This window comes from Parambassis ranga, chromosome 17 (assembly GCF_900634625.1).
Source record: "Parambassis ranga chromosome 17, fParRan2.1, whole genome shotgun sequence".
NCBI classification, from domain to species: domain Eukaryota; kingdom Metazoa; phylum Chordata; class Actinopteri; family Ambassidae; genus Parambassis; species Parambassis ranga.
In genome coordinates this window covers 9,904,482-9,931,222 of record NC_041037.1, presented here as the reverse complement: position 1 = coordinate 9,931,222, position 26,741 = coordinate 9,904,482, and the positions used below count along the sequence as shown (strand labels likewise).

Below are 26,741 nucleotides of genomic sequence, written 5' to 3'. Positions count from 1 at the left end.
AATCACCATCACTGTGCCCACATCACAGGGTTTTATCACAACTGGCTACAGCTCTGTTTATTCTGATATTTCATTCCAGGAAGAAAAAAATGCAGAAGTAAAGAAGCAATATCTAATGTTTAATCACTGCAGTGGAAAAATCCACATCATCACAGCGTTTGGCAGGTCATAATACCTACACAAGCCACACTGTCCAGGACTGTTTACTTGCACAGTTGTATTAACAGCTGCGTCTGTCAACAGCTTTCCCTTTTACTCCACTTGATATTCATTATAGTCACACTGAGTCAGTAGCAGAGATACAAATATTTATTTTTTCCCCATCCGGCTACACAAGCAGTACACTAGGTGCTTTTTCATGTGTGAATGTGTGAGTCTCTCCATCCTGAGTGGCAGTGTTTTAATCTGTCAGTCAGTCAGTGGTGTAGCAGCAGAGGAAGGTCATGATTCAGCAAAAACCCTGTGTGTGTGTGTGTGTGTGTGTGTGTGTGTGTGTGTGTGTGTGTGTGTGTGTGTGTGTGTGTGTGTGTGTGTACGTTAAGTTCAGGTTCACAGGACTGATTCTATGCTCCCTTTATTCTGCGACACACACGTTATGACCTGCGACAAAGGTACAGTGCTGCAGACAGAGACTCACAAAGAGACTGCATGTAAATAACAGAAAAAGCAGCTGTATTCAGTTCCACTTTCATAACATTACCGTCAGGTATCCCTTATAGCAACAAGGATTCAGCGCAGACTCAGTCTCAGCAGGTAAAGGACAACAGAGACAGTGAGGAATTGCATACACTTCAAGGAGTACAGAAATGAGCAGGTCCTCAGATATTTCACAATGACATTTAACAAAATCCACTAAATATAAATGAGGCCAACACTAACGGAGACAATGTTGGTGGATAGTCTGACACATGCTGTGAACAAGCAACACAAATAAACACACGGATACACAGAGACACTGTGTGTGTGTGTGGAGGAGAAGCAAGGTAGCAGCAGTATGGGCATTTTCAATTAGCCACCTACCAAGACCACGTCTGTGACAAAATGAAATGGCAGGAAGAGGTAGCACAGGTATTCTCAGTATAAAAATACAGACACACACTTATGTATGAACTTCCATTTCCTTAACCATACACACAAAAATGCACTTAACACACACACTTATACACAGCGGCTCAAACTTGACTGGTTAATTTTCTGCCTGGTTGGCAGGCGAGTTTGTCAGTTCAAGGTGTCTGCGTCTATATGTAAATGACTCTCTTGCCTGACCTTGATGTAATTATGCAGTATGGATCAGGTTTTACAGATGAGGGCCCCATCCAGTGTGGGAGCTTTACAGCTGACCAAGCATATTGATCCCTGCAGGAGGAAATGGCATGTCTCCCTGCGGTGTCACTGTGTCATAGCCTGATCTAAATACAAGGTTTAAAGCAGGGAAGCGGCTAGAAATTCTGGATCTAGGAATAGCCAGAGGTCTTTCTTTACAGTGTGCTAGTAGTAGCAATAATGCAGCACTAAACCTGCAAATGTTTGGTTTCCACCTGTGAGAGGTCACTTATACATTATTAACATCTCTGCAAACTGTTAACCTTGCCGTCTGCCTTAGTATTAAAAGGATACAATTGAAGAATTTATACTGAAAATCGATGTATACACATCAGGTGAAAGTTACATTAGAATTAAACTTTAAACAAAATAGTCTTGACTGACATAACGGTGTGGTTTGTGGTCTGTTTTGAGCAGCTGACAGTTATGAAGTTGCTAACGAAGAGTGAGTCAGCCTCTGAGACAGGCTGGTGGATGAAGATGGTTATTAATGCAGCAGGCTTCACCCCCTCCTCTGGTCTCCTGCTACATGCAATTATGCCAATGCGCCATTGCTACTCTCAATCACACTCTTGACAGACACACACAAAAAATCAGCAATCCACTATTCCAGCTGCTTGCCTGATACTACATAAGGAAAATATTTTGCGATTCAGGTGCGATTCTGGTCAATTCAGCTGGCCACTGTGTGCATGCTGGAGGATGATTAAAAAAAAATGTTGTGCTGAATGAGAACTTGAATGTTTGACATGAGATACACACAACGAAACACACAGGATAATCTGTTCTCACTGAATCATGACCACTTCCTGTCTGGCAGGAACTGGGTGTTCTTCATCCACAAGAAAAGCAAGAAACATGAAGTGGAGGAGGTGAGAAGGCAGACATCAGGAGTCAGACTGTGTGTGAAACAATTAAAGTTAATGTAGTTGGTGTCTTCCAACAGGCTCCAAAACAACACCCCCCAAAAAACAAACAAACAATAAAAATCTCTGACCTTTCTCCAAAGCTGTTCATGTGAAACCATCACTTAACACAGAGGAAGTATTAATATGGGCACAGGAGCAGAAGTCTAGGAGGAGTCAGAGCTGTGATGTCTGTGATGTTTTAGGAGGTGAGGGGGCTGAACAGCTTCTTTCAAGGCTGCAGTGGAGTGAGAGAAGAGTATGAATGACGTTCAATTTGGTGGAAATGAGAGAGCGAGAGAGAGAGAGAGTGATGTCAATGGTTGGAACTATGAATGAGGATAAGAGCGGAGAAATTTAGGGGGTGGGGTAGAGAGTGAAAGGAAAGAAATGCGGAAGAAGAGCAGGCTGAGATAGACAAGTTTGAAAAGGCGTAATTGGCAAGTGCAACCACAAAAAAAGGGGAGAGTAGAGGCTGGAAGTGAGCATGTGGTATGACGTATTCAGAGTCTTTCTGCAACTCGCTCTTGTCTTTGCTGGTTTCTCTATTAGGCATCTCTGCTGCAGTGTTGACTTCGACTGCATACTTGATGAGAGAGCCAGCACAGGTCCCAAGTCTAAACACACACACACACACACTCTGTTTGATAAGGCAGTGCCAGGCTAAGCACTGAGTCTGGCACCAATCCTGAACTGCAACATTTCACACACAAACACACACACACGGTTACACACACATAGCAGTGGGGGCATTTTTTTAGCAATATGATACATCATTGATGTGCTGATAAAAAACACCCCAAACACGTAAAATGTCAAAAAACACTCAACAAAAAAACTATATATTTGTGTAACAATCGTAATGCATAATAAACCACGTAGTTATAACGTAAAATGCTGGTCTGAATCAGACAGGATTATTCAGTTGCAGGGTCTCGGCACACACGCACACAAACTGTTCTCTTACCTGCAGTTTATGCTTACATGCACCACTTGAAAGTGAAATCAAAGGAGGACACAACAGCAGGTGAAGATGCAGTTACATAATCTGCAGTCTGTTAGTTTAATACAACTTTTTAAGCAATTTGATAAAATAAAAATAAACTCAACAACTAAACTGTGACATGAAATGAACTGGGGTCTATGTCCACGGTTAGTTCTGATCATATTTTTCAGAACAAGTCCCTTAAGCACTTACTGTTGCTAGGTTACAATACTGCCTACTTTACATTATCTGGTTGTGAAAGTGTCTTAAGTTTACTTGCAAGGTTAGCTAAAATGAAAGAACAACATCCTATCCTGTCACTGGCAGCTGCTTTCATGGTGGAAAACCATGTAAAACTAAATGTCGAGATGTTGAGATATTTAATAGTTGAAAATCTGACAGAGAGAGAGAGTTTGTAGATTAAACAGACATTCTGTATAACAACCAGTCCCATGGGGAAGCTCCTCCCATCTTGCAGTGCCTTCAACAAACAGTAATGCAACTACTGCACAAATACACACAATGTACCCATGAGAACACACAACAAATAATACTGGATGTGGATTAAAATCATTGTTGTTGGATGAACAGCTGAGCAGCATGGACATAAAACTGTCTTTCTGTTGTCAAGCCGACATTCATAAATGCATGTGCTAACTAACAGACAGTGACAATCAGACTGTAAGCTGAACAGTAACCCGAGCCAGAATGTGTGATCAGAGGGTGATGTCATACTACTGTGTCCCTGTGAGGAGGTTAACACACCAGTCCTCTGATGACATGGAACCTCATTTCCTGGCCCAGGAGGGTGATCTATGATAAAGCTCACAGCTCCCAGGTGGACTGTCTCAGGTTTAAGTTCAGAGAACTCTGGGGTAGGATTACAATGGCAAAAGGGAACCTGTCCTCAAAGAAATGTTAGCACCTTTAAATGATGCACTCCAGAAGGTGAGGAAATTACAAACCTGCTACAGATCATACAATGAAAAAGAAAGAAAGAACCAAAACTATTTTTTTATTTATTACTGCTGAGCAATTATTCAGTGATTTATATGCTATATTAAAGAAGACAAACTCAAGTTTAGAAATAAAACACTAAAGACTTATGTTGATTTCCATCATCAAACCCTCAAGTGGAGGAGAAAAAAAATGTATGACCTTTTTGACATTGAAATTAACACACATATTTCAACTTTTAAAGGCAGTTAGACCCACTAAAATGGGCAGTTGGCAACCTTTATCTTTATTCAATATAACAAATGCTCTCAAAACATAGTAAAAATGGGGACAGGTGAAATTTTATAGTGCAGGAGGCGGCAAACCAAGAAATATTGTCCATCCCAGTGTCATGTTTGCATTGCTGCTGATCAGAGTAGGACTAACAAACACCGGCACAGTCGCCAGATGGGTTTTAGTGTGGGTTTTTTTTTGTGTTCTTGGGATAAAACAAGCAAGACAGAGTATTCATTATCTTACACATTCCAAACAGGGCTAGTTGTATCCGTTTACCAATCTGCTATTCTGCTTCTCAATTGTTGACAAATGAATTTATTTTTCATTTTGGGTTATTACAACCTTTAAATCTCTGATTTGGGAACCAATAACCACAAAAGATCTAGTACTTATTAACTAATATAACTATGCTTATTTTGAAAATAGGTGATAGCTGTTTGGAGGCTTCTGGTTTTAAATTCTCTTACATTTTTTTAAACATCATTCTCCTTAGCCATGTTGAGCTATTGCTGGGAAATGCATTAGGAACAAGATTAGGACCTGAAAAAAATGGCCAGAGTGGGAAGAGTGGGAAGCAGAGATAAGGGTAAGAGTAAGTTCTCAGAAAGATGGGACAATATAATGCCTGGCAAGGGTGAAGGCTGCTGCCAAAATGTAGTTACATCATTGCAGGTCAGCGAGGCAAAGTGTAATCATGATAGAGATGAGATGAGGAGGGGATGATAGAGGGGAGGGAGGAACAGGGGGAGGAGCAGACCGGCAGACCAGATGTCAGCTCCTGAAGATGAAAATGAGCTGGAATGGCAGCAAAGGCTACATGCTTTCAAAAACATGGCATGTAAATTTAGAGAAAAGAAGCATCATTTTAAAACCAAGAGAGAAAATCAAACAAGAGCAAGCAGATAAAATGAACACACCCACAAAGTCCACACAGACAGATTGCTGGATTATTTAGCAAAAACCTAAGACCCAGATTGTGTCAGACACATGAGCACTTTAGGATTGTCAGTAGAGAAAGGCTGAATCCTCTTCTTCTGCTTCATCACCCTCCACATCCTCACTTCCACCATTCCTCCCTCCACCTCTCTCTAATATGTATTATGTAACCTGAGAAGAGGAGGGCGCTGGGGATAAAGAGGGAAACAAGACTGTGTCCAAGGTAAAGACAGAAAGACAGACATGTACAGTACAGAGGTGTGAGGTATGAGAGTAATTGCCATGAGTCATGAGGTGGCTCTTAAACAGAAGAAAGACAAAAGACAAAAGTCAAAAAATGTGGACAGAAAAAACAAACTAAGGAAAGCAGAAGTATCCAGATGGGAAAGAAAAGAGATGACGCAGTGTGTGAATGTTTTAAAATTTTAACTGTGCACAGTAAAAAAAACCAGAGAGACTCGCAAATTCTCTCATCATCAAATAGTCATGGGCTGAGCACTCATCAGCTTTCATGCAGCCTCATAAGCAGCACACTGTGACAGGAAACACATTTATCAACCAAGCATAATGCACAACAGGCAAATGGTATTCAGGCTCTTCAAACTAAGAGCTATGTCTTGTTAAAAGGACTGAGGAAGCTTCAACAGCTAGGACACAGTGCCTTCAGAAAGTCACAACACAACACTCGCAGGCTTGGAGTGACATAGTTTAAATATGTGCAATTTGTGTGTGTGTGTTGGATTTAATCTACATGGGAACACGAGGTCTGGAAAGACTCCCAACTGTGGGATTTGTAAAAATCTGCAGCTCAACTCGCCCCTTTCTCCATCAGTTTTTCCTTTCTCCCTGTCTTGTTCATGAACTCAATAACAGGTACAATCGACTGTTCTGTAAACTCCTCCTACCAGCCAGTCGTAGTCCAATCATAGCATAGCAACCGTAACTAGGTACGACAGGCTTGCCAAGCTTTGGATTTTTTTACATGTTGAAGAGGTGCATTAAAAATATAAAGTGTCTGGAGGTCCTGTCTCTTTTTTCCCCAGTATAAACAGGGCACAAGTGTAAAAGAATAGATTGACCAATGTGTTTATCTGACAACAAGTACAGCTCAAATAAAAAATAGAACAGAGCACAGTTTGCATCACGCCCTGCTGTGAAGAAGCTGGGTGTGGAGTTTATACTAATAGTAGGAGCTCAAAAATATCTTTAAAATGCTCACCCTAACTAGCGTCTTATTGCAATAAAAGTGTTTTTTTTTTTATTTAGTGGGGCATGTTTTTACACAAGATAAGCTAGAGAGGACATTGACTCTTTGCCCAGAACATTTACTGTGCGGGCAACACAGACAAACAACATATTCAACATATTAAACAACTCATCAAGCCAACTTGAGCTAAATCAGCTAACTAGCTACAGGTAAAAAAAATCTGAAGGGTCCTACGGTCCTACAAAGGCAGCCTTCTCTTCCCAGAAATTGGTGGATCCTTTGTGAACAAACATATAACAGATTTACTGCGTATTGGTGATGGTTTGTTTATTATTACCAAGAAGATACTCCCTAAATACAACTTTAATGGCTAAGCTGTACAGTTTTAAATGTGAGCCTTAACTGCAGCTGGCAATGTTGCTAAAGTACAGTGATGCAAACAGGAAACTTTCCAGAGTTTATGTTAAGTTTTGTATTAGTGTCATGGTTTTATGTGTTCCCTCTGTGCGTTTTATATTTCTGTGCACTCCTCTGTGCATCCTGCATCTTCACTGACAACAAAAGCTTTTGATTTTTCTAAATTATCCATTGGCTCGATTGTCTCATTTAACACCACTCAATGTAACCTCTGCAATCCACAAAAGCCACACACTGGCCTTTGTAGCCATGTCAGTAAACAATTCCAGACAGAAATGCTTTTGCAATGCTCCTTAAACAACTACAAATGCTACATGTATTCTAAAAAGGAAGCTGCACCCTCAATACAGGGGGGCAACTTTATGTCAAATGAATGCAAATAAACTGCATGTTTTATAAAATGATACTTCATTATACCATTGCTAAAAATATGTATATGTGACACAGCAGTGGTACATGTTGACTGCCCCATTTGTTGAGCTCGCAAACAGAAAACAAGAACAGCATCTTCTGATGGCAGCCAAACTGTAACATTAATGCAAAACAATGTGTTTTTAAATAAATATTGTCTTGGGGACTAGGTAGCCATGGCAACAAGCAGAGGAATTGACTCTGCAGTGGTGTTTTGGTTTTGTCTCTTGGTAGTCTTGCAGACATGATTTAATACTGTGGGGATGGAAGGGATTGTCTTGATAAAGTGTGTTGCATTAAACAGAACAGTGGACTCAAACCTCATGGGTTTGTTACTCTCTGTCTCACTTGAATAACCAAAACGGTCTCTCTCTTCCTCCTTGTGTGTGTGTATGTATGTGTGTGTGGAGCAAAGGGATTTTTTAAGGATCAGTTTAAGTGAACTTTACAAACCATGGCAGACCATCTGCTCTCTGATTCCTCGTACAGGCTGATATCGGCCTCACATACCGACAGTTGTTTGTTATGCTCTAATAGTGCTCATTAATACTTGCACCACTGGACATGATAACACTGCAAATGTGAGACTCCTCAAAACATTTCGCTAGTTTTTAAATCCCCATTCTGCTCAAAATCTGCCTCAGTAGCTGTGTGACTTTGAAAGCCCTTCAGTAGAAAGCACATCAGCCAAGCAGTAATGTTGTGTGAAATTTCTCTGATCATTTGTTGTTAACACTTTCAGAGCATAATAAATTGCACATAAACAGTGCAGTTTCTGTACGCAGTTTTTACAAACCCTTCAATTACTATGCTCCAGTCTAATAATCCTTTCATTGTAGCTGTAGTTTATGGCTACGTATTTTGTTTCTGTGTTGTCTCTCATACTGACATCCTGGTAAATAGCCAGAAAAAAAAGGAAGTGATCTCACATTGACTGGCTATGTCATGTAGAAAAAGTAATATTGTCATCTCATTTTCTGCTTCAAAACAATTGTAATGCCACTGACATCATGCTGCAGGACCAGCAACACAAAGCACAGAGCAGATTCAGGCTAGTCGAAGCCAGTCATGTGCAGTGATGGACTGGAGGGGGCAGGTGGCTTTCAGCCAGCCAGAGTCCACACTGAGTAGTTTTCACCATTAATCAATCTAATCTCTCACTGCACATAGCTCATTTTGCTTTGCCTCTACTCTTGTTTCTACTACTAACTTGTTTCACTGAACAGCCACATTTGCTTTCTGGTCACTTCATCCAAGCACCACGAGCCACAGCAATACAGACAATGCAGAGAAGAGTGTCCTTGAGAGAAACACAGGGGGCTATTAGCTTTTCTCCTTGTTTACAAATTCTTATCCAGTATGGCATGGGTCACAGGACAGTATGTATGTAGCTGTGTTTACATAGAGAACTACATAAAATTTTAACGCCCTTACCAAGTCTGAAGGAAAGACAGTATGTCACATTTGACAAGAACTCACTGTGAAAGTTCATTAGGTTTAACAACATATTAGACCCTGCCATATGTGTAATAGTACATAGCAGGTATTTGCAGACATAAATAGACAAAATAAATAAAATAAACACAGCCTCTATCAAAACATTCCAGCTCACACTGCAGTTTTTCAGTATATAACAATCGAAACCCTTCCAAAACAAAGTACCATGAGACTATGACAAAACAGACTTTGGCAAAAAAAAAAAAAAACAAGGGCTGTGAGAGGAAAGTGCAATCTCGATTTTAAGTAATTAAAACTGGATGTCTCTGTATCCAGTATCATATACATCTTGTGTGTTTTTGTGGATGTGTGCAATGTCGCAAGGGAGACTGCAAAGGCAAACGGAGAGTTATATAAGAACATCACGACCAAGCTGAACTAACTCTGTTATGCGTGGTATATCAGAAGTGAGAGATGGAGAGATAAGATACACAGACATACAGAAAATTAACCACAGAGTGAAGACAGGCACTAAGTTTGTGTTCACAAACAGGATGATGAAACTGACAGAGAATTAGCAAGCTACAAACAGAGACAGGCTGTAAATACATGAGTTAAGACACATAAATACAGGTAAAATATTTAGCATACATAGATACACAGACTAAGAGGCATAAGGACACACAGATCCACGGGCTGGCATGAAGATGCAGAGGTGGAGGTGCAGCTCGGTTAATCTGTCAGCAGCACTACAAACACTATTACATAAGAGTGCTGGGGACTGCTCTGCACAAAGCCAGGGCTCACTTAAAAATCCAATTGGACACACACACACTCATGTAAGAAAAAAAGATTGTACTTAAAGACTTAGTTGCTGTAATGGTCTTACAGAGGAGGATGACAAGGGGATTTTGAGACATATGAAGTAAATATGTCAATGCAGGTTTATCTTAAAGAATTGAAGGCTGACAAGAAGGAGAGATAATGCTGGCTTGTTTATGTAATACAAGTTCCATACTCTTACATGTAATACAAGTTCCATACTCTTACATGTAATACAAGTTCAAAACCTTCAAATGGCACGGTGCCAAAATGTGCAGCACAGGGCGGCATCTTGGAAATTATGTCTACATAGGTTGGACTAAACCTCCTGTAATTTTATTAGAATGAAACAAAACTTGGCAGAGATCATGTCCATAAGGTTATCTACAGCTTGATATAACTTTGGTGCTGCAACTGCATCATTGGCATGCACCCATTTGATTTCAATAAGGTTGAAGTCTGGACTTTGACTGGGCCATTTCAAAACTTTGACTCTTTCAGCCATTGTGATAAAGATTTGCTGCTGTGTTTTGGATTATTGTCCTGCTGCATGACCCAATTTCAACCAAGCTCTGGTATACAGAGGAGTTCATGATCACCTCACACTGACACTGCAAGGTGTTCTGTGGCAGCAAAACAAGCCCAAGTTATCGAGAAGGATGCTGTTTTCACTTAATGGCGCAACCTCAACAGAGGATTACAGCGGCTCCACACAGAACTTCACATGGTGCAGTGAGATCGACCTAAAGCTCAATAACAGCAAATAAAAGACTCATTCAGAAAAGAAAAGAAGCATTCAGACTGGGGGAATTACTTTTGAGATATGGTCTGAAACTTGTCTGATAAGATCACAGTGCCTTGACCAACAGATCTAGTCAGTCATCAAGTGGATGTTTGTGCCAAATTTGAAGAAATTCTCTCAAGATCTTAAGTCCATGCAATGTCACAAAAATGAGATCTACGGTATGTGGGGAACAAGCAGCAACTTTCAGTTCTTAAAATGGCCTCTTGAGGCTGGCTCCATCAATTCATCAGACCTCTATGTTAAAATGTCTAACTTCAGAAGTAAATACAGCTTTGTGTAAAGATTGTGGTCTTGCTGATTTTAAAGTTCATGACAACTATAAAGCAGCATTTGGACAACTTACCTATCATGGTCTGTGGGACGCGAGTGCTGTCACAAGTCCCCTGCTGGTTGCTTAGACATCAACTGACCACTTTAGCTCCACTTGTGATCAAATACTGCCTATTTTTTGAAAAATCCAGATTTAGGATTGAACTGCCAGGATACTAGGGGTGGGACAGTTCAGGAAAAAAAAAAATCAGAACCGTTCGGTACACAGGTTTCGGTTCAGGGCGCATGTTCTGTCCGGTTCTGGACATGCACATCAAGTAATGCAGGAAGGCGTTTTTACCACAGCATGAAGATGAGTGTTGGAAACTTGGCGACTCTCTCGCTACATTTGGCGGCTTTTTTCATCAAAAGCAACTAGTGACTCTCTGTTGACGTTTGGAGACTGACTTGTCTGCGCATGTGTCTGTGTGTACGTGCATCGTGCCTCTGTGCACAGACAGCAGCACTGAATTATAAACGCACAACCTTGCAGACAGAAATGTCATGCTGCCGTGCAAATAAGATAAATAACATGAGCTGTTTAGTTTGGTTAATAAAAGAAGAACAAGGTATAGACCTGTTCTATAGGAAATGTTATCTTAAATGGCTTCTGATCTGGTGCTATATAGAAATAAATTTGACTTGATATAATGATAGGGGAAACACTGATCTGATTCCTAAATATGGTAAATGTTGGATAATTAGGATATGTATTTTGTGCTCATCTACTGTTAAAAGTAGTGTCAAAAGTAGAAAAATCCTCAACTTTGTAAACCGAACCGAACCGAAAACTGTGACCTCAGAACCATGATACGAACTGAACTGTGGATTTAGTGAACCATTCCACCCCTAGAGGATACCACACCGAACTTCAAATCTTCATACACAGTTCATGCCACAAAGCTGAAAAATAAATACACCTGGTTGTTGCCTAGAGGGACACATAAAAACAGTAGTCAGTGATTTAGTATATTGGCTGCACAGTGTAATGTCCAACATGCTGTAGGGCCTGTTGCTGCAGATTGAACTAAACAAGCACACAAAATATACACAGCACCACATCTACTCACAGGTGATTGAAGTGTATAATTCAACATTACCACAGCAAGCCTGCAACAACAGTGCGTCACTGGAGACGATAAAATGCACTGGGACACTGATGACGCACAGACTGTAATAGGGCTTTCCCTGCTCAGAGCTATGTGACAATAGGTAAGAGAGCACACACAAACGCACACAGTGCTTACGTCTCATTAATTAACACGTACTCCAAAACCCCTTTTCTTTTCAGATACAAAAAAACTATTGTGTGTATGTGGTCATTTAAAACAATGCTGTCACTGCAGTTACATATACAGGGAAAACCTGGATATCAATTTTACACATTTTACAGTATACTTGTTTTTAACAAGGATTTAACCAGGATGTCAGAGCTACATGAACCATTATTTTAACATAACATTTTGATTTTTCCAGACAGAGCCTGCCACTAGAATCATAGATTTTAGGCTACAAGGTCACAGAGAAGTGGCATTTGTGCTGTAACATACAGCAATTGTCACAGCAAGGAAAGCTTGTCTCTTAGTATTCATAACAAAAGAGCAGCATGACTCTGAATGGACCATGATGACCCTTCTGTGATGTCGCCATGATGTCTTTGTGGACAATACGCAGCAAGCTCTGGGATGACACATCAGCTCTTGAGAGGTGACTCTGGCTGCAGATGCACCTCTCAGCAGCGTCTCTTCCTTCCTACTCCTCCTCCTCCTCCTCCTCCTCTCTACTGGGGAGGAAGTGAAGAGGTGAGAGGGAAAGAGGGAAGCAGCAGGGCTAATGTGATGCAGGAGTGAGCAGTGAGCAGTGCAGGAAGAAAGAGGTTTTCTGCCACCAATGTATTCTCCCCATTTTGCTATAACAGTGTGCCACAAATGGCTTACAAGTACATAAAAGCCTAAAATAATTCTCTTGTACACTCTGTGCAGATTCAACTGGATGCCACCTTTACAAATCCTATGCAGAGGCTTATGAGACAAGATGGGGTTCACGTTTCAATTCACACACACACAGACAGTCACAGCATTGCCCACTGACACTTGAACACACACATCTGCAGGCACCCACGCTAGGCTGCGATTGAAATACGATTCAAGTGTAGTGGGCCAGAAACAATGATAAACAGTTTTAATGCCCCAATACTACTAAAGGAAAATGTTAAGCTCACCTAAATTATATTTATCTTTAGTCCCATTTAGGCCTTTACCTGCACTGCAATACAATGGAAAAGAACTGATACAAGAAGCTGTTGAAATTTGAAATACAATCCTTCAAAGCTACAGTGACTGCTATTAAAAATCACTTGCCATTCACAGGGTGTTCTTACAATAGATACACAAGAGTTGTTAACCAATGATATTAGGGATTTATATCAACATACAGTATAATATACTACTACACACCCAATTGTGATGTTTTTAGTTCTGAGTGGAGGCTCTGGGTGTGTGTTGCCATCTGGCTGCCTGAATTTGCCTGGGCAAAGTGGTGGTGAGGTGGATGTGTTGGTGTGTAAACAATACTCACATATGAAGCCACCATCAAGTGGCCATACCAGGAACTACTCTTTTTTTTATTACAAAACTGTGGACTAAAGTTATGTTAAGTGATCTTACAAAGCAATCACTTTGTTGTTCTTGTTTAGTATGTCTAAATATGTATGTTACTCTGATATGCATCACTGAGAGTGCGTCGCTCTTTTCTTTTACCACCTTCACTACTTTTTTTTTAGCCTCTAGTCTAAGCCTCTTAACAACAGCACTTGTCAAATCATAATTGTATGCAGCATGCATTTAATCAAAACAAGTAGCTAGTCAGACTCATTGGTCTGCTGTATAATTTGCATTCTAGAAGTGAGTAACAGGGGTAAAGCCTCTATTCTTCCAATGACCATATCATTACAGTAAGTGAATGAGTCAGGGCAATGAGTGTGTATGATGTCCACACAGTCCGCCTGTAGGGGTGACCACACACACCTCAAGGGTGTTTTTTTTGTCATTGAAATAGAATTATTCCACATTCACAGACACCCAAACACACTTACATTACACAGACATCCTGTGAGCCTTTGTTTTTATGTGCAGTCTACATACACACACACATATAATCACAGGTCGGATGAGATTTGTTAATAAGACATTTTCTAATTGTCCCAGAACAAAGAAACTCCCACTGAAACCCCAACACACAAACATATACATGCGCACACACTAGCACACTCCCTCTGTGCTCTGTTTATCAGGGCCAAATCCATCGATCATCCTAGCCTGGTTGCCCGGGTAACCCCGTTATTATTCAAAGCACGCAGCACCAGCTTGCAGAGAGGGCTGTGTATGTGTGTTAGTCAGGTGGAGATCCCCATTGGCTCATAGGCAAAGCAGTCACCAGTCCAGGCATCCTCCTTCCCAGCATCCTCCCTGATCTGCATACCTATGAGGGTGGACACTCACACTCTCTCTCTCTCTCTCTCACACACACACACACACACACACAGAGTGATACCTCAAGGGACAGAAACTCTCTCTCCCATATAATTTCACATTCACTTCATTGCTAGCACCAACCACCACACCAAGATTTTCCCTCTCCCCACCCCCCTAATTTTCATTCAGCATCTTTTCTTCACTTTTCAACCCTGCTTTGCTGCATTTCATTCAGGCTGCACCCCTATCTGCTCACTCCCTCTCTTATTTTTCATTCACATTCTGCGGCTCTGAGGCTCATTCATAAACACCACCACTCCTTACAGCGGCAAAAAGTACTGAGAGGGGAGGGGAGAAAATGGAGAGGGTGGATTGGAGGAAGGGTTACCCCTACTGACTTACTGACTGCTGTATAGTGAGGACTCCCTGAAAACAGATGCATAAGCACAGAAGAGGGGAGGGAAAGGGACCATAATGAGAGACTAGAAGAGAGCATGGGGGAAGCAAAATATCCACCTCAAGCTACCCCATCCTTCATCTCCTCTGGTCTTCTTTCTTTCATTCAGTCATTCATTCATCTCCACAGAACCCCAATTCATTGATACGTACCTTCATACATTCATTCATCCAAAACACACTCTATTCACACATCTCTCCACATCTGCCAGAGTTTCTGCTGCACATGTTTCATCTATGTACAGACAGTCAATTCTGTGGTATATACAACTACATGTACATAGACAGTACAAAAAATAAATATATAATTTCCACTCATTATTACTTGACTACAGATGCAAATCTGTACCTGTGGTATTTAAAACAATGCATTTTGGAACATCACTAAACCAGATGGCAGAAACTAACGCAGAGACAGGAAGGGCTGGAATAATACGCGGCCATCTGATCAGACATGCTCCGCCTCAAGCCACTATAGGAAGGAAGGGCTACAATCGATAAAAGGAAGGGCAAGTGTGAAATGGCTGAAGCCTCTTGATATTGTTGTTCCTCTGAAAGCTGCCTGTTTATCACAGCCTTATGGCTGTTGTTACTCCAAGAGTGAGGAGGAGGTGTGTGCCTGCATGTGCTTGTCAGTGCACAGAGTGGATAAAAGGTAGAGATGGAAGCAGCAAACAAAAGAAGAAGACAGAAGGAAAAGATAAAATGAAAGAAGGAACTTGAAGATGGAGGAAAACAGGAAGTGTAAAAAACAATGAAATGGTGCTAAAGACAAAAAAAGATACAAAAAGTTACATGGAAAATTGCACATTTAGAGATGGTGGCTGAACTTTGTACGAGTAAAAGCATATCTGATGTCAGCTGCATTTTCTGACAGCTGTTCAAACATAACTCCTGACTTCTAATCTCTCCCACTCTACCCCTTGCTCTCTGTGTTGCCAGTGCTTTTCCATCCCATCAGCATTTTGTTTGTGTGTGTGTGTGTGTGTGTGCGCGCACATCTAAAACAGTTGCAGGGGGAAAAAAGAGATGTGTGAGGACTGTCAGTAAAGTTCTCCCTGTTTACACTACAACTGCTGTATGTACCTTCGGACTGACATGTGTTGCATACAGTTATGTAACAAAAGAGGACATCCCATGGAAATTGTTGGACAAGCAATTTGATCCTCTTTGAAACTGTATCTGTAGGTCAACATGCTGTACATGAACACACACAAGGAAAAAGATCTATTTTACAAATTTACATTAAACATTTCATCTGACAAAAAATAGTATATACAGCCATGGCATGAGGATACCATTATTTAAGCAATAAATCTATATTAAACATTGACATGAAATACAAGAGTAAATTTACAACAAACAAAGGAAACAGCAGGAGTGACTGACTCCCACTAGAAATGTGCACACCTCCAGTGGGACACCAATTTCTGAATGAGTTGTAGACTAACGTAATAGCCCAGAGAGCAGTTAGTTGGACTCTCCTGTGAAAAGTGTAGCTCCCAAAGCTCTCAGCTCTTGTTGTAAACACCTCTGCTCTAGTTATATATATATCTGGACCAGCTCAGGGCACACAGGTAGACATCTTTGATACCAAATACAGACAGACGCAAAGGAGACAGCAAGGAAGCCAAGTGAGACAATTGTTGACAAGGAAAGAGAGATGGTAGAAAGTGGGGGTGAAATGACGTAAAGGTTGCAAGTTAAAGAAGAATGTGACAAAGGAGGAAGAAAGGATAGGGGTGTGAGGAATAACAGAAAAATTAGCTTAAGAAGGCGACTTCTTGTGAATTTGTGTCGTTATAGTCATGGTCATACACAGTTACACAACAACTGACTGAACAGACATTTGCCAAGGATTCATTTGCCATCAAACGCTTACATGTCGCCATGAGAATCTAAAAGGAACGAGAATGTGACAGACCAATGATGTCAGTGTAGGGCCTAAAAAAGGGAGCAAGAAAGAGCATCTATAGTTAGATGTGCATACCTCCTTTAAAATGCATGATGGCATATTACTAAAGTGCTATTCTGATTCAATTAAGGAGAATGTTTGCTACTCATGTTCTGAAATTGTTTACTAAATTGTTTAAGCCTTTTTAGTAAAGCCAACACGAGGGCACAATAGGAAACAAAATTCATTCCAATTGTGCAATTTCAGCACTGCAGTGAATCTAGAAAGAAACGTATACATATTTTAGAATCCCAGTGGACACTAAGAGACTGTGACCTATGGAGACTGTACATCATGTCTTCTGTACCAGGTGTACTGAACACAGGTACTCCTGGGATACCACCACACACACATCTCCACTACACAAACTGCAGGATAAAAGAGCCATTACATCAACACTCCTCCCCTCCTCTCGCCTTGAGAAGCGAGCAGTGAGCACTGACCACTGTGAGACGTGGGGTCATTACATCACTGGCAGCAGCCTAGAGCAGGCCATAAAAGAAGGAGCTGTGTGTGTAGTGTGGCCGGCAGGAACTGGACCGTGTGTGAGCTGATCATTGCTAATGCTTGGTAATGTTGCTAACACACATACTGGTCAGTGGGGTCAAAGACTGCTTGACGCAATGCTGTGACACGCACCTCCCCAGGCCTTTTGCTTACTGTGCAGCCGGCCCAGCCAATAATGAGCATGACAGCGTCACAATATGAGGACGTACAGGACATACACAGAGCTTTAAGCACAATATACAATCATTCACAGGCTGGAATTAATGCTCAGCTTAATAGGTTTAACAGGAATGTGCCAGTGAAAAACATTATCATTACTCCGATTCCTTCTTCACCATTTTAAAGCAGAAACACCTACTGAATGTCAATGTGCTTAAAGCGGGCGTCTAAGTGGGCAGTGCAACTTCTAAACAGGATATGTTATTATGAATAATTTTGCCACCTTGCTAATCACAAGGGACTAGAGGATCAATAGAGTATTTTGAGAATCAATCCTTATATAAAACTGGAACAGAGTATCTTCAAAAAAATAAATGTTAAACTACAACTAAAAGGAACTTGTAGTTATAATGCTGCTTGGCTATGATAGCAGAAAAACAAAGGGCCTTTCAAGACTTTTAGACAGTGGTAGAGTCTTCCTGCTGTAGACAGACACACAGATCAACAGTTTCCAAAACTCCATAGTACCTTGCTCTGTTTGTTCACTGTGTCATTGTCTATATGGTTGCACTTTGTATTTTTACCAGTAAATAGCATGCAAGGTTTTATTTTACCATCTCAATCGCCATATTGAGAACAGATTAAAAACAGATTTGTTGTCATAGAGAGATATGATTGTGTTTGGCAACCGCTGCATGACAAACCAGACTAATATCAAAAGGCAGAAGTATGTCAAAGAGAAGGTAGGGAGCAAAAGAGTGGTGATGCGAAAGCTGGTCTTCTTAACAGTGTGGGGAGAAAACAGGTATGTAGGCAGGGGGAGTACCAGCAACATAAAGAGAGGAGATAAATAAAACACAAGGGAGGGGAAACTGCCATCAGTATGCAGCAAAAGGTTTCTTCCTCTCTGTGCTGTACAGATGATCTTAATGGAAATGACCCCCATCTGAGAGAGCAGCGTGGCCCAAACCTTAGTATTTACTTCCCTTCCTAAACACACACAAACAGCACTGTGGCACCTTAAGTCTTCCATCTTAAAGCTTATGCCCTGAGATCCTAGATAGTGACGGTAATACTATGTGTCATTTTATGCAAGTCAAGAATCTCTCTGGATTTACACACTTGACAAATGAGTGCAGCCAGAGAAATGTGTGTAAGCGTCGCAGGCATTAAGTGCTTTTAAGAGCTCCTCATGTCTATACAACACGTGACAGGTCACACATCTTTACCACATGCCTCCTGGTACAGCTCCCTATCTGTACATGTGTGTTGCTGAAGAAGATGGCTACACGTGCCGTGTGGAGAAATGTGTGATTCCATGATTTGGCGAGAGAAAAGACGAGATGCCCTTCGAGTTGATAGCTCTCAAGCGATATAATGGCTCTCCTCTGGGTTTAAATCAGCACACAGAAAATGGTGTGGCTGGGTGCACTGTATTGCTGGAGAGAAGCAAAAGGAGATATTTTATATATCAGACTCCAGAGTCTCTGAGCCCACTCACGCCTCTGCTGTAGGTGTGCCGATGACGCACACTGAAAAACTGAGGCTGCATACTATCAGAGTCTGTCACTCACTCTAATAACTTACTGCTTCATAATAGTGTTAATCAGCAGAGTGTCAGAAGAAAAGACCTCCATGTACATTAAAGTCACGTATATATGGCTGCATCACAACACAGAGAGCAAGGAAAGAAACTTTTGACAACCCCACCAGTCCTATTCCCTCCCAACACACACGTACACACACAGCTCCTGTCTCTCACTGACACAATTTTAACAAACCCCCCTGACACACACAAACACCACTGCACATGCATAAACAAGGGTTATATCTGAAAGCAATAGACCACCACAGCCCTCTGTGTCTCTTTAAAGGAATAACAGCCTAACAAAAAAGAACTGGCATTTCAGTATACTGGCCTATAATATGAATAAAATTATTATCCAAGGTACTTCCTTCCAACATCTACATTTTGCAAAACCAGTCTTTGTGTAGGATACATAATATTGTATCTAATAAAAGTGACAAACAAACACTATGGCTTTAACCTCAGGAAAAAAAGCTTTAACAGATACATTATTTTATAACTTCAAAGAATTTCTACTAATAATGACAATCAACCAACGACTAGTTCTGAAGCCACAACTCTACTGTACAACCAGCGGGGTCTTTAAAATTTGTACTGCAGAGGAAGAGAACTGGAATCTAATGCAGCACTGACACCTTGTGGACATTTGCAGGAATGTCAACCTAAGACAAATCATGCAACACTAACAAATACTGTGTCTTTAGCTTGCATGAAAGGGCAAAGTCAGCTTTCCACAACTTGTAAAAGAGAGAAAGAGAAATATCTTCGGGCCAACTGGACTATTTTTGAGTAGTAACAGGATGAGAATCTTAAATTTAAAAGGGATTGGGCACATTTTCCCTTTTTAATGGTCCCGTTCCTATACATAATTTGCCAGATTTACAGCTTTTTTTTAAGCAAAAGAAAAACAGAATATCACATCACAAATCACACTAGTAAAATGTAGAATGTAGAAATGTTATACATTTTTACATACATTCATACATCACCAGCTTTGTTTAGACCCACCAGACTGTGTGGGGAGTTTTAATGGCAGTATTGGTGATTATAATGACAGCAATGACAACCGTGATGATGGTGGCAGCCTCCCCCCCCCCCCTCATGTAACAGCAGACAGGGAAGAACTGATATGATGTGAGGAGCAAGAAATGAGCTCTGACAGGTCTCCAGCTGGCCTCCATCCAGGAAACCCCCCCCCCCCCAGTGATGCTCAGTGACAAAAGTTTGTGTTTCACTGTGTACAGAACAGTCCATCTATCTGAGGACGATAAGAACAACAGAAGTCTACTCACCCAGTATCAGAATAGAGTCATCTGTCTTGATACAGTTCTGAAGAAGGTGCTGGAATTTGGAGAAGCTTCCCAACCATTCAAAGCACTCCTCTGTCTTGTATCTTTCATCCCAGTAGGCGACATCTTTGTACCTGGTGTTACTATCCGGGAGGTAGTCCATAGTATCTGTATGACATCGTTGGGCACTGCTTTAACAGATATTGAATCTGCAGCTTCTGGTGATGCTGCCATGTCAGACAGAAAGCTTCACAACACACTGATACTTTTACTACTGAACTTTTGGGCACCATTTTCTGACATTCAGTAGAACAAACTAATTGCCAAATAGGTAAGACACGTAATCCTAAATTGCTTTATCTACGGAAATATAACGCTATGCTAACGGTGATGGGGCTAGCACAACACACATACAGGTAGCAGCGACGTCTTGTCTTGAACTTCCCTCGCTGTCTAAAGCGAAATGGCTGCAGGCACTGCGCATGCGCTGAACTTCGAGGCACAAACACAAACCACCACTCGCTGCCAGTGCAAAACAACCTATTTAGTTGATTTCAGACTGTAACACACGTTACAAACAGTGGGTTTTGAATAAGATATTGATAAAATATCGACTTACAGATTTCGTGTTAACTTCGGTGTCTCGGTAAAAGGAAGCCGGCTCGTCACTGGGAATTAATCCACGTGCTCGATTTTACAACAAGTAGTCCCCAAACACGCACACTACAAACTACAACAGAGTAAACCTTGATGCGAGACTAAAGCGACGCCAGTCTATATAAAACTAAAAGTAAAAAAACAATAGGCTAAAGATATAATTTCGTCAGTGTTGGGTTTTCTAATAGTGAGCGTTTAAAAGAAAGCGGAGTAATATGATTTAACACTCGAGTGCCTAGCAGTGCTGCATTCAAGTGCTCCTATAAAATCTGTAAAACTTCTATGGTGAGTTCCATGACATTCAGTAAGAAACGTCGTTTCAGGTTTTTAGTTCAGTTTAGTTTGGTTTTTTAATTTAACCTTTATAATGTATAATAAAATAAGAGTAATTAAGCCACCTACTTGATTCTTACTTTAAACCACTAAAGGAGACCACATAAGGCTATATATAAGGCTATCCTATTGATGATGCATTAATTAATAGGAAATAATATATTTAAATACAGGCATGCATTGCCTTGGGAAACATTGGAAACATACTAACTTTATGTTGTGAGCATTTATTTAAGAGGTCTTAGAAGCATTCTGTTGGTAAATATACCAGCTGTAAGGAAGGGAACCACACTCAGCACAGTCAGGTCATGACGTCAGAGAGGCTGCCTGATCAGCAGAGGCCATGGCTCTGCAGCATCAGCGGTGTCATCACAGTTTAAATCCTGTTCCTGTAGGTCTTAGATACGCAAGACAGGAGAAGCTGCTGACCAGCATCCCGATCAGGCAGGAGAAGAGGCATGTTAACCTCACAATGATGGAAAAACACCCCATCACAGTATGAACTGTAAATACATAACTTTCATCAAGATGGCAGGGAGGGGACACTGCTTAAACAGGTTCAAATCAAACATTTACAGATCTGTCTGGTTTAGGGAGAAATGTACAAAATAAACACTCATCCAAAGTATAGCGTTTACAAATTCACTATGCAAGTATTAACTTCCCCTGCAGATGGCAGTATAACACTACCATTTTACAAGTTTTTTATTCTCATAAACTTATTACCTGTTATCAAACATTCACCTGAACCGTCCTATCTTTATAGCCTGTTGTTAAATTAAATAAAGTACATCAGAGTGAAGAAGAGCAATGGGGAACCTGGAGTGGATTTATGAGCTGCAAGCTGCTTGTTCATCTTCATCACGTTGCGTTTTCTCTGTCAAACTCTCCTAAGTGGTTGTTAAGCTGTAGCGCTGCCTCCCTTGGTGTATTCTTTGAGAACAGTTCAAAGAGAGAAGTTCAAATAAGCAGTGAGGGCATCAATCAATCAATATTCTATGCATATTCTTCTACTTCACATTGTAGCATCTGTAACTCTCCATGAACTCTGAGGAGTCTGTGTACTTTCTACCACCTGTTTGACACTTATTTACTTTTTGTTCCAACTTTATAGACAAAGGAAAGAGTTGTCTGAGAGGAACAGAGCAGCTGAATGAGTAGTTCAGTGCTAAAACTAAAATGGATTTTTATAAATAAGGCCAAAGGAGCACCTCGACACACACATATCCAGATTCTGTTCAAAACTGTCCATTTGGACACATATAATCTGCTACTCATCAGTTTATAGAGCTCTGAGAAGCCAAGATTGAGCTCTTGTGTTAAAAACTCTATGCTTCAACATTAAATATATAAACATTTCTGTCACGCAGGTTAATCTGCAGTGTGTCCAAGAAAGCCTGTATGTTGCCCACAGGGACTTACATGACATTGTTTCACTATAAATCCACCGTGGGAGCTTTTTTGGACATTTCCCTACTGTAGTTTCTGCTTTGGTAAATTGAAAATTCTTGTTAAATTATTACCATGTTGTTTCAACTTGAAGGACATTTTGACAACACTGTTCCACTTAAGAGAGATACTTTACTGACACAGAACATCATGGCCAGATATTTACAGTACAATTGGAGATAGCCAAACCACATTAATTGCCAGAGCAAGGCACATAACCAACATTTAGAAAAATACAATATATGAATTGCATAAATTAACACATTTTTTAATTCACATATAGTATCTTACTGAATATCTGAAATCATAAAAATGTTTTCCCCAATATCCTTAAATTCAAGTTCAATGTTCATAAGTATGGTAGTTGAGATCTTTGAGGTGTAAAGTTTTTTGAGTTGGTGAGGAAGTAACATGGCCACACAGTTACCTCAGACAAGAAAGAGTGGCTGCACTCTGACGATGCCCTGTCTGCAAATGGGACATCTACGTTGTGGCAGAGCTTGGTAGCAGGTGTAGCAGCAGCATACGTGTCCACAGTTCAACAGTATACAGTTACGTGGCTGAGAGAGGCAGATGACACAGATGTTCTCCTGATTATTTTCCCCATCTTGAACAGGAAAGCGTCTTGCTTCGGACCACTGTCTCTCAAATTCCCTCCTTTCCTTGTCACGCTCCCAGCGAAGCTTTTGGTGTTGGTAGTAACGCAGGCCAACCCAGCAGAGTGCCGCTGCACCGGCTAAAGCAAATATAATGGTCATGGCCTTCCACACTGTGGTCGCAACCTTGCATTCATTTCGCAAAGTGTCATAGTCTGCCATGCTCAGAATGTACTGAGCTCCATCAGAAGGGGGTCTAAGATTCAGGGTGCCATCTGTGTCCAGCATCAGCTCGCCTACACCAGTAACAGTTGTGCCCACCTGAAAAAAGGTGCATATTTTCATAATGTATTGTTACTATGTAAATTATTAGTGATGAGCAACAAACATTTTGTTTAATTAATTATTAAAATAATGAGCATTGGTAACTGACTTTAAGCATTTCCTCGATCTCCAGTTGACCTTTGAGCTTCACCCCGCTGAGATACTGTCCAACAAGATCAAAAAATCCATGGCTGACCTGGTGAAACTTCTCGTAGGTCATCTCCATGTTCAATCCAGAGGCCTGCAGTGGACAATGGACTCGGACTGCAGTCTCATCTAAACCCCTTAATAAGAAGGGCACCATGCTCACTTTTTTGTGCAAGACTCGCTCATCATCACTCCTGAAAAGAGCAGAGAAAAGAGCCGTAGGTATTTTAAATCTACACACATGTGATGTTTATTTGGAGTTTATCAAACATACTGAAACTGAAGGTCTGCAATCAGGGCACTAATGCTCTGTTCTGTGCTAGCAAGTGAAGTCACAGTTTACATCCATGACCCATGTATTGTTGAGTGTTGATGACTTTAAAGAAATATAAAGTCATGGCTGGCTCTGGCTACAGCAGTCACTGATGCAGAAGCATACAAATAGCAAAGTTTGTAATGCTGCACAATGTCATTCTCTTGTTTCACTTCTCACCATATGTTGGAATAGCTCGTCCATACCAGCCTGTGCTCTCGGACTTCCAGTTTGTGCAACACACCAACAATGTCTTTATGAAACTGACTCCTCAGTGGCTCGCCTGCAGGCTTCACAACACCTACAATATATACACAAACATACAGTATGAAGTGGAAATACATAATCAGCACTTGTTTGTATTAGAAATAATCCAATTCTGGTTACCTTCAACAACAGCATACTGTAGACATGCTCCTGGTGTAACCTCCAAAGTGTCTTTAAGTTTTCCATCTATGTTGATGTGGGGGGCATTCTGAATATGACACACAGATAGTCAGATGGCACATTTTGACAGTTTAGAGGTTTTACAAACTTGCACATTACGCTGCATGACCATCACCAACAACATGTTAAAGGGTTAAGGAGAACCTTTCTCAAGCATTTTTGCATGGTGTACTTTTTTGTCAGAGACTAGTGAGCTAAGTTAGCATGCACTGAATGCAACAGTTTCTTGGCAAAAACACTTCCCTCTGTAACTATTAGCATTCAGAACCGAAATTTACTTTGCAGGCTACTGCTATATAATGTTAATTAATTACATTCCTACTCACATCAAGTTTATCTACTGTCTTCTTGTTCTTCCTGTACAGATAGTAGCAAAGGCCTGAAATGGCCAAGCTGGTCCCAAGACACAGTGCCTCTGTAAAACTGAGAGAGAATCTATCCATTTCCTCTGGATGCCCTGTCACGGTCCTGCAATCCTGCACAAACATAAAACATGTAAGAGGACTGTGAGATGCATCTTTCTGCATCTTAGCTATGTACTCAACTCCTAACCAACAGCAGGTGGAAAAAATATGTATGAGGTAATGAGGGATTAGTGTCAATGATTTACTGGACTGTGTGTATTGTCGAAAAATTTAGGTGCAAAACACACCTGTTATATTACAATTACATTTACATTTAAAAATACTTATCGTAATAACTTTAGTTACTGATAAAGTAATACTAATGTTGAAGTTTACGTTGAAACTATTACTGAGTTACATGTTATTTACTTAACAATCAGCCCTAAACTAAACTCACTTTAACAATAAATTGTAAACTTTACCACACTTGTTACTTGACACACTGTCTGTGTTACAAGTCCAGTTAAATGAGAATCCGTATCCTTTCGATCTACCCCAAAGTGGCATTTGGCATGCCTCGCTTGATGAAGTGGCATGTGGCGAATCCAAAGTGCCATGTCTGACTGTTTTAGTGGTATATGGCGATCTGTGGCTCACATGTTTTGGGGATGTTTTGGTGCCATTTAAGGCCCATTTAGGACTTCATCAGTTTGACAGTCTGCTCTAGCGCGTTGTATCACTCAGTGTATGTAGCAATCATGTATACTGTTGCTGTTTTAGTTATGTGCAGCTCCTTGTCTTCATGCCGCTCACAGACAGTGGCATGCCAGCTTTTGGGGATGTTTTGGTGCCATTTAATGCCCGTTTTGGGATTTATCAGTTGGACAGTCTGCTCTAGCACCATGTGTCACTCATATATTATGTGCCGCTGATGGATCTTCCAGGGGTACGTACAGCTCTGTGGCTCTTATGCCTGTTTTTAGCGGAATGCCACTGTCTGTGTCTGTCAGCGGAAGACAAGGAGCTGCACATAACTAAAACAGCAACAGTATAGCGACTTCCTCAACCTTCAAAGTCGCCAGATGAGAGGAAAGATGGGCCCTAACTATCTGCATGATGCGCTGTAGCATAATGTGTGATAAAAAAGACGCTAAGGACGTCTTCCTCTTGATGAGATTTTATATAGTAGATGGACATGTAATGAAACACTGCATTGCGGAGATGAAAACCTAAACCAAAAGAATAAACCGGTGATGAACGTGCAAAGGTGTGCCACCCAGCTTCCTTCTCTCCTCTTAACACCCGTGCAGGTGAGTGAGTGCCCGTTTAATAGAATCCACGTGACGCAAATATTCCCCATCACCATGACAACCAGACGACAAACAAAAAACTACTCACTACTACTGTCCTCGGTATATGTCTGCGATACTTTTTTCAGGCCGGTTTCCCAGTCTTCCCTCTAAGACTCTGAAGACGACAGTCCGCTCGTCTTAACAGGTTTATTGGATAGCAGGAAAGTGTGAAACTGAAAACAAATAGATACAACTAATTACCGAATGAACGTTTTTAACAGTCAATATGCATTTATGAACTAAAACTGAATTAAATATTATTAATACGTTGTATGTCTAAATATAAATGCTTGATGAGAGTTTGACTCCTGCAAGATTAAGTAAATTCAATCCAAATGTTTTAGACTTGTGTGTTAAATGCAGGGCAGAGAAAGGTACACTGTTGCACTGTGTTTGGGCCTGCACCAAAATTAAAGAATTTTGGACAGAAATTGTACAAATAATGCAGGAAATCCTACAAATCAACTAGAACCTAAATATTTTTATCTTAGGCATCCCTCCCAATAGATACAAGATAAAACATAGAGAGCAATTTGTTGATATATGTTTGTAACAAGCAAAAA

The 26,741-nt window shown here is 40.8% G+C and overlaps 2 protein-coding genes across 2 annotated transcripts in view; both read right to left on the bottom strand.

Annotated features, from left to right (window-relative positions):
* ece2a (endothelin converting enzyme 2a) overlaps nucleotides 1-21,109 on the bottom strand; it is a 58,020-nt gene extending 36,911 nt beyond the window's left edge. The window contains exons 1-2 of the mRNA XM_028427682.1: nucleotides 20,836-21,109; nucleotides 20,220-20,384 (exon numbers count right to left, since the gene is read on the bottom strand). Of these exons, the coding sequence (XP_028283483.1) occupies nucleotides 20,220-20,379 (160 nt within the window). The 5' untranslated portion in view covers nucleotides 20,380-20,384; nucleotides 20,836-21,109. The remainder of the gene's footprint in view (nucleotides 1-20,219; nucleotides 20,385-20,835) is intronic.
* Nucleotides 21,110-22,912: 1,803 nt separating this feature from the next.
* LOC114450082 (mitochondrial ubiquitin ligase activator of nfkb 1-A-like) lies at nucleotides 22,913-26,321 on the bottom strand. Its single transcript, XM_028427989.1, has 6 exons — nucleotides 26,225-26,321; nucleotides 24,809-24,958; nucleotides 24,423-24,510; nucleotides 24,216-24,336; nucleotides 23,685-23,916; nucleotides 22,913-23,572 (listed from the first exon to the last, which is right to left on the bottom strand). Exons 2-6 carry the CDS (start codon nucleotides 24,923-24,925, stop codon nucleotides 23,084-23,086), a joined length of 1,047 nt encoding a protein of 348 aa, XP_028283790.1. The 5' UTR covers nucleotides 24,926-24,958; nucleotides 26,225-26,321; the 3' UTR covers nucleotides 22,913-23,083.
* Nucleotides 26,322-26,741: the final 420 nt, after the last annotated feature.

Coding starts and splice junctions, on each gene's coding strand:
- LOC114450082 (XM_028427989.1), bottom strand. CDS start 24,925: ATGGATAGATTCTCTCTCAGTTTTACAGAGGCACTGTGTCTTGGGACC. Junction 24,337..24,422: donor ACAGTATGCTGTTGTTGAAG/GTAACCAGAATT, acceptor TATATATTGTAG/GTGTTGTGAAGCCTGCAGGC. Junction 23,573..23,684: donor AGATCGAGGAAATGCTTAAA/GTCAGTTACCAA, acceptor ACCTTTTTTCAG/GTGGGCACAACTGTTACTGG.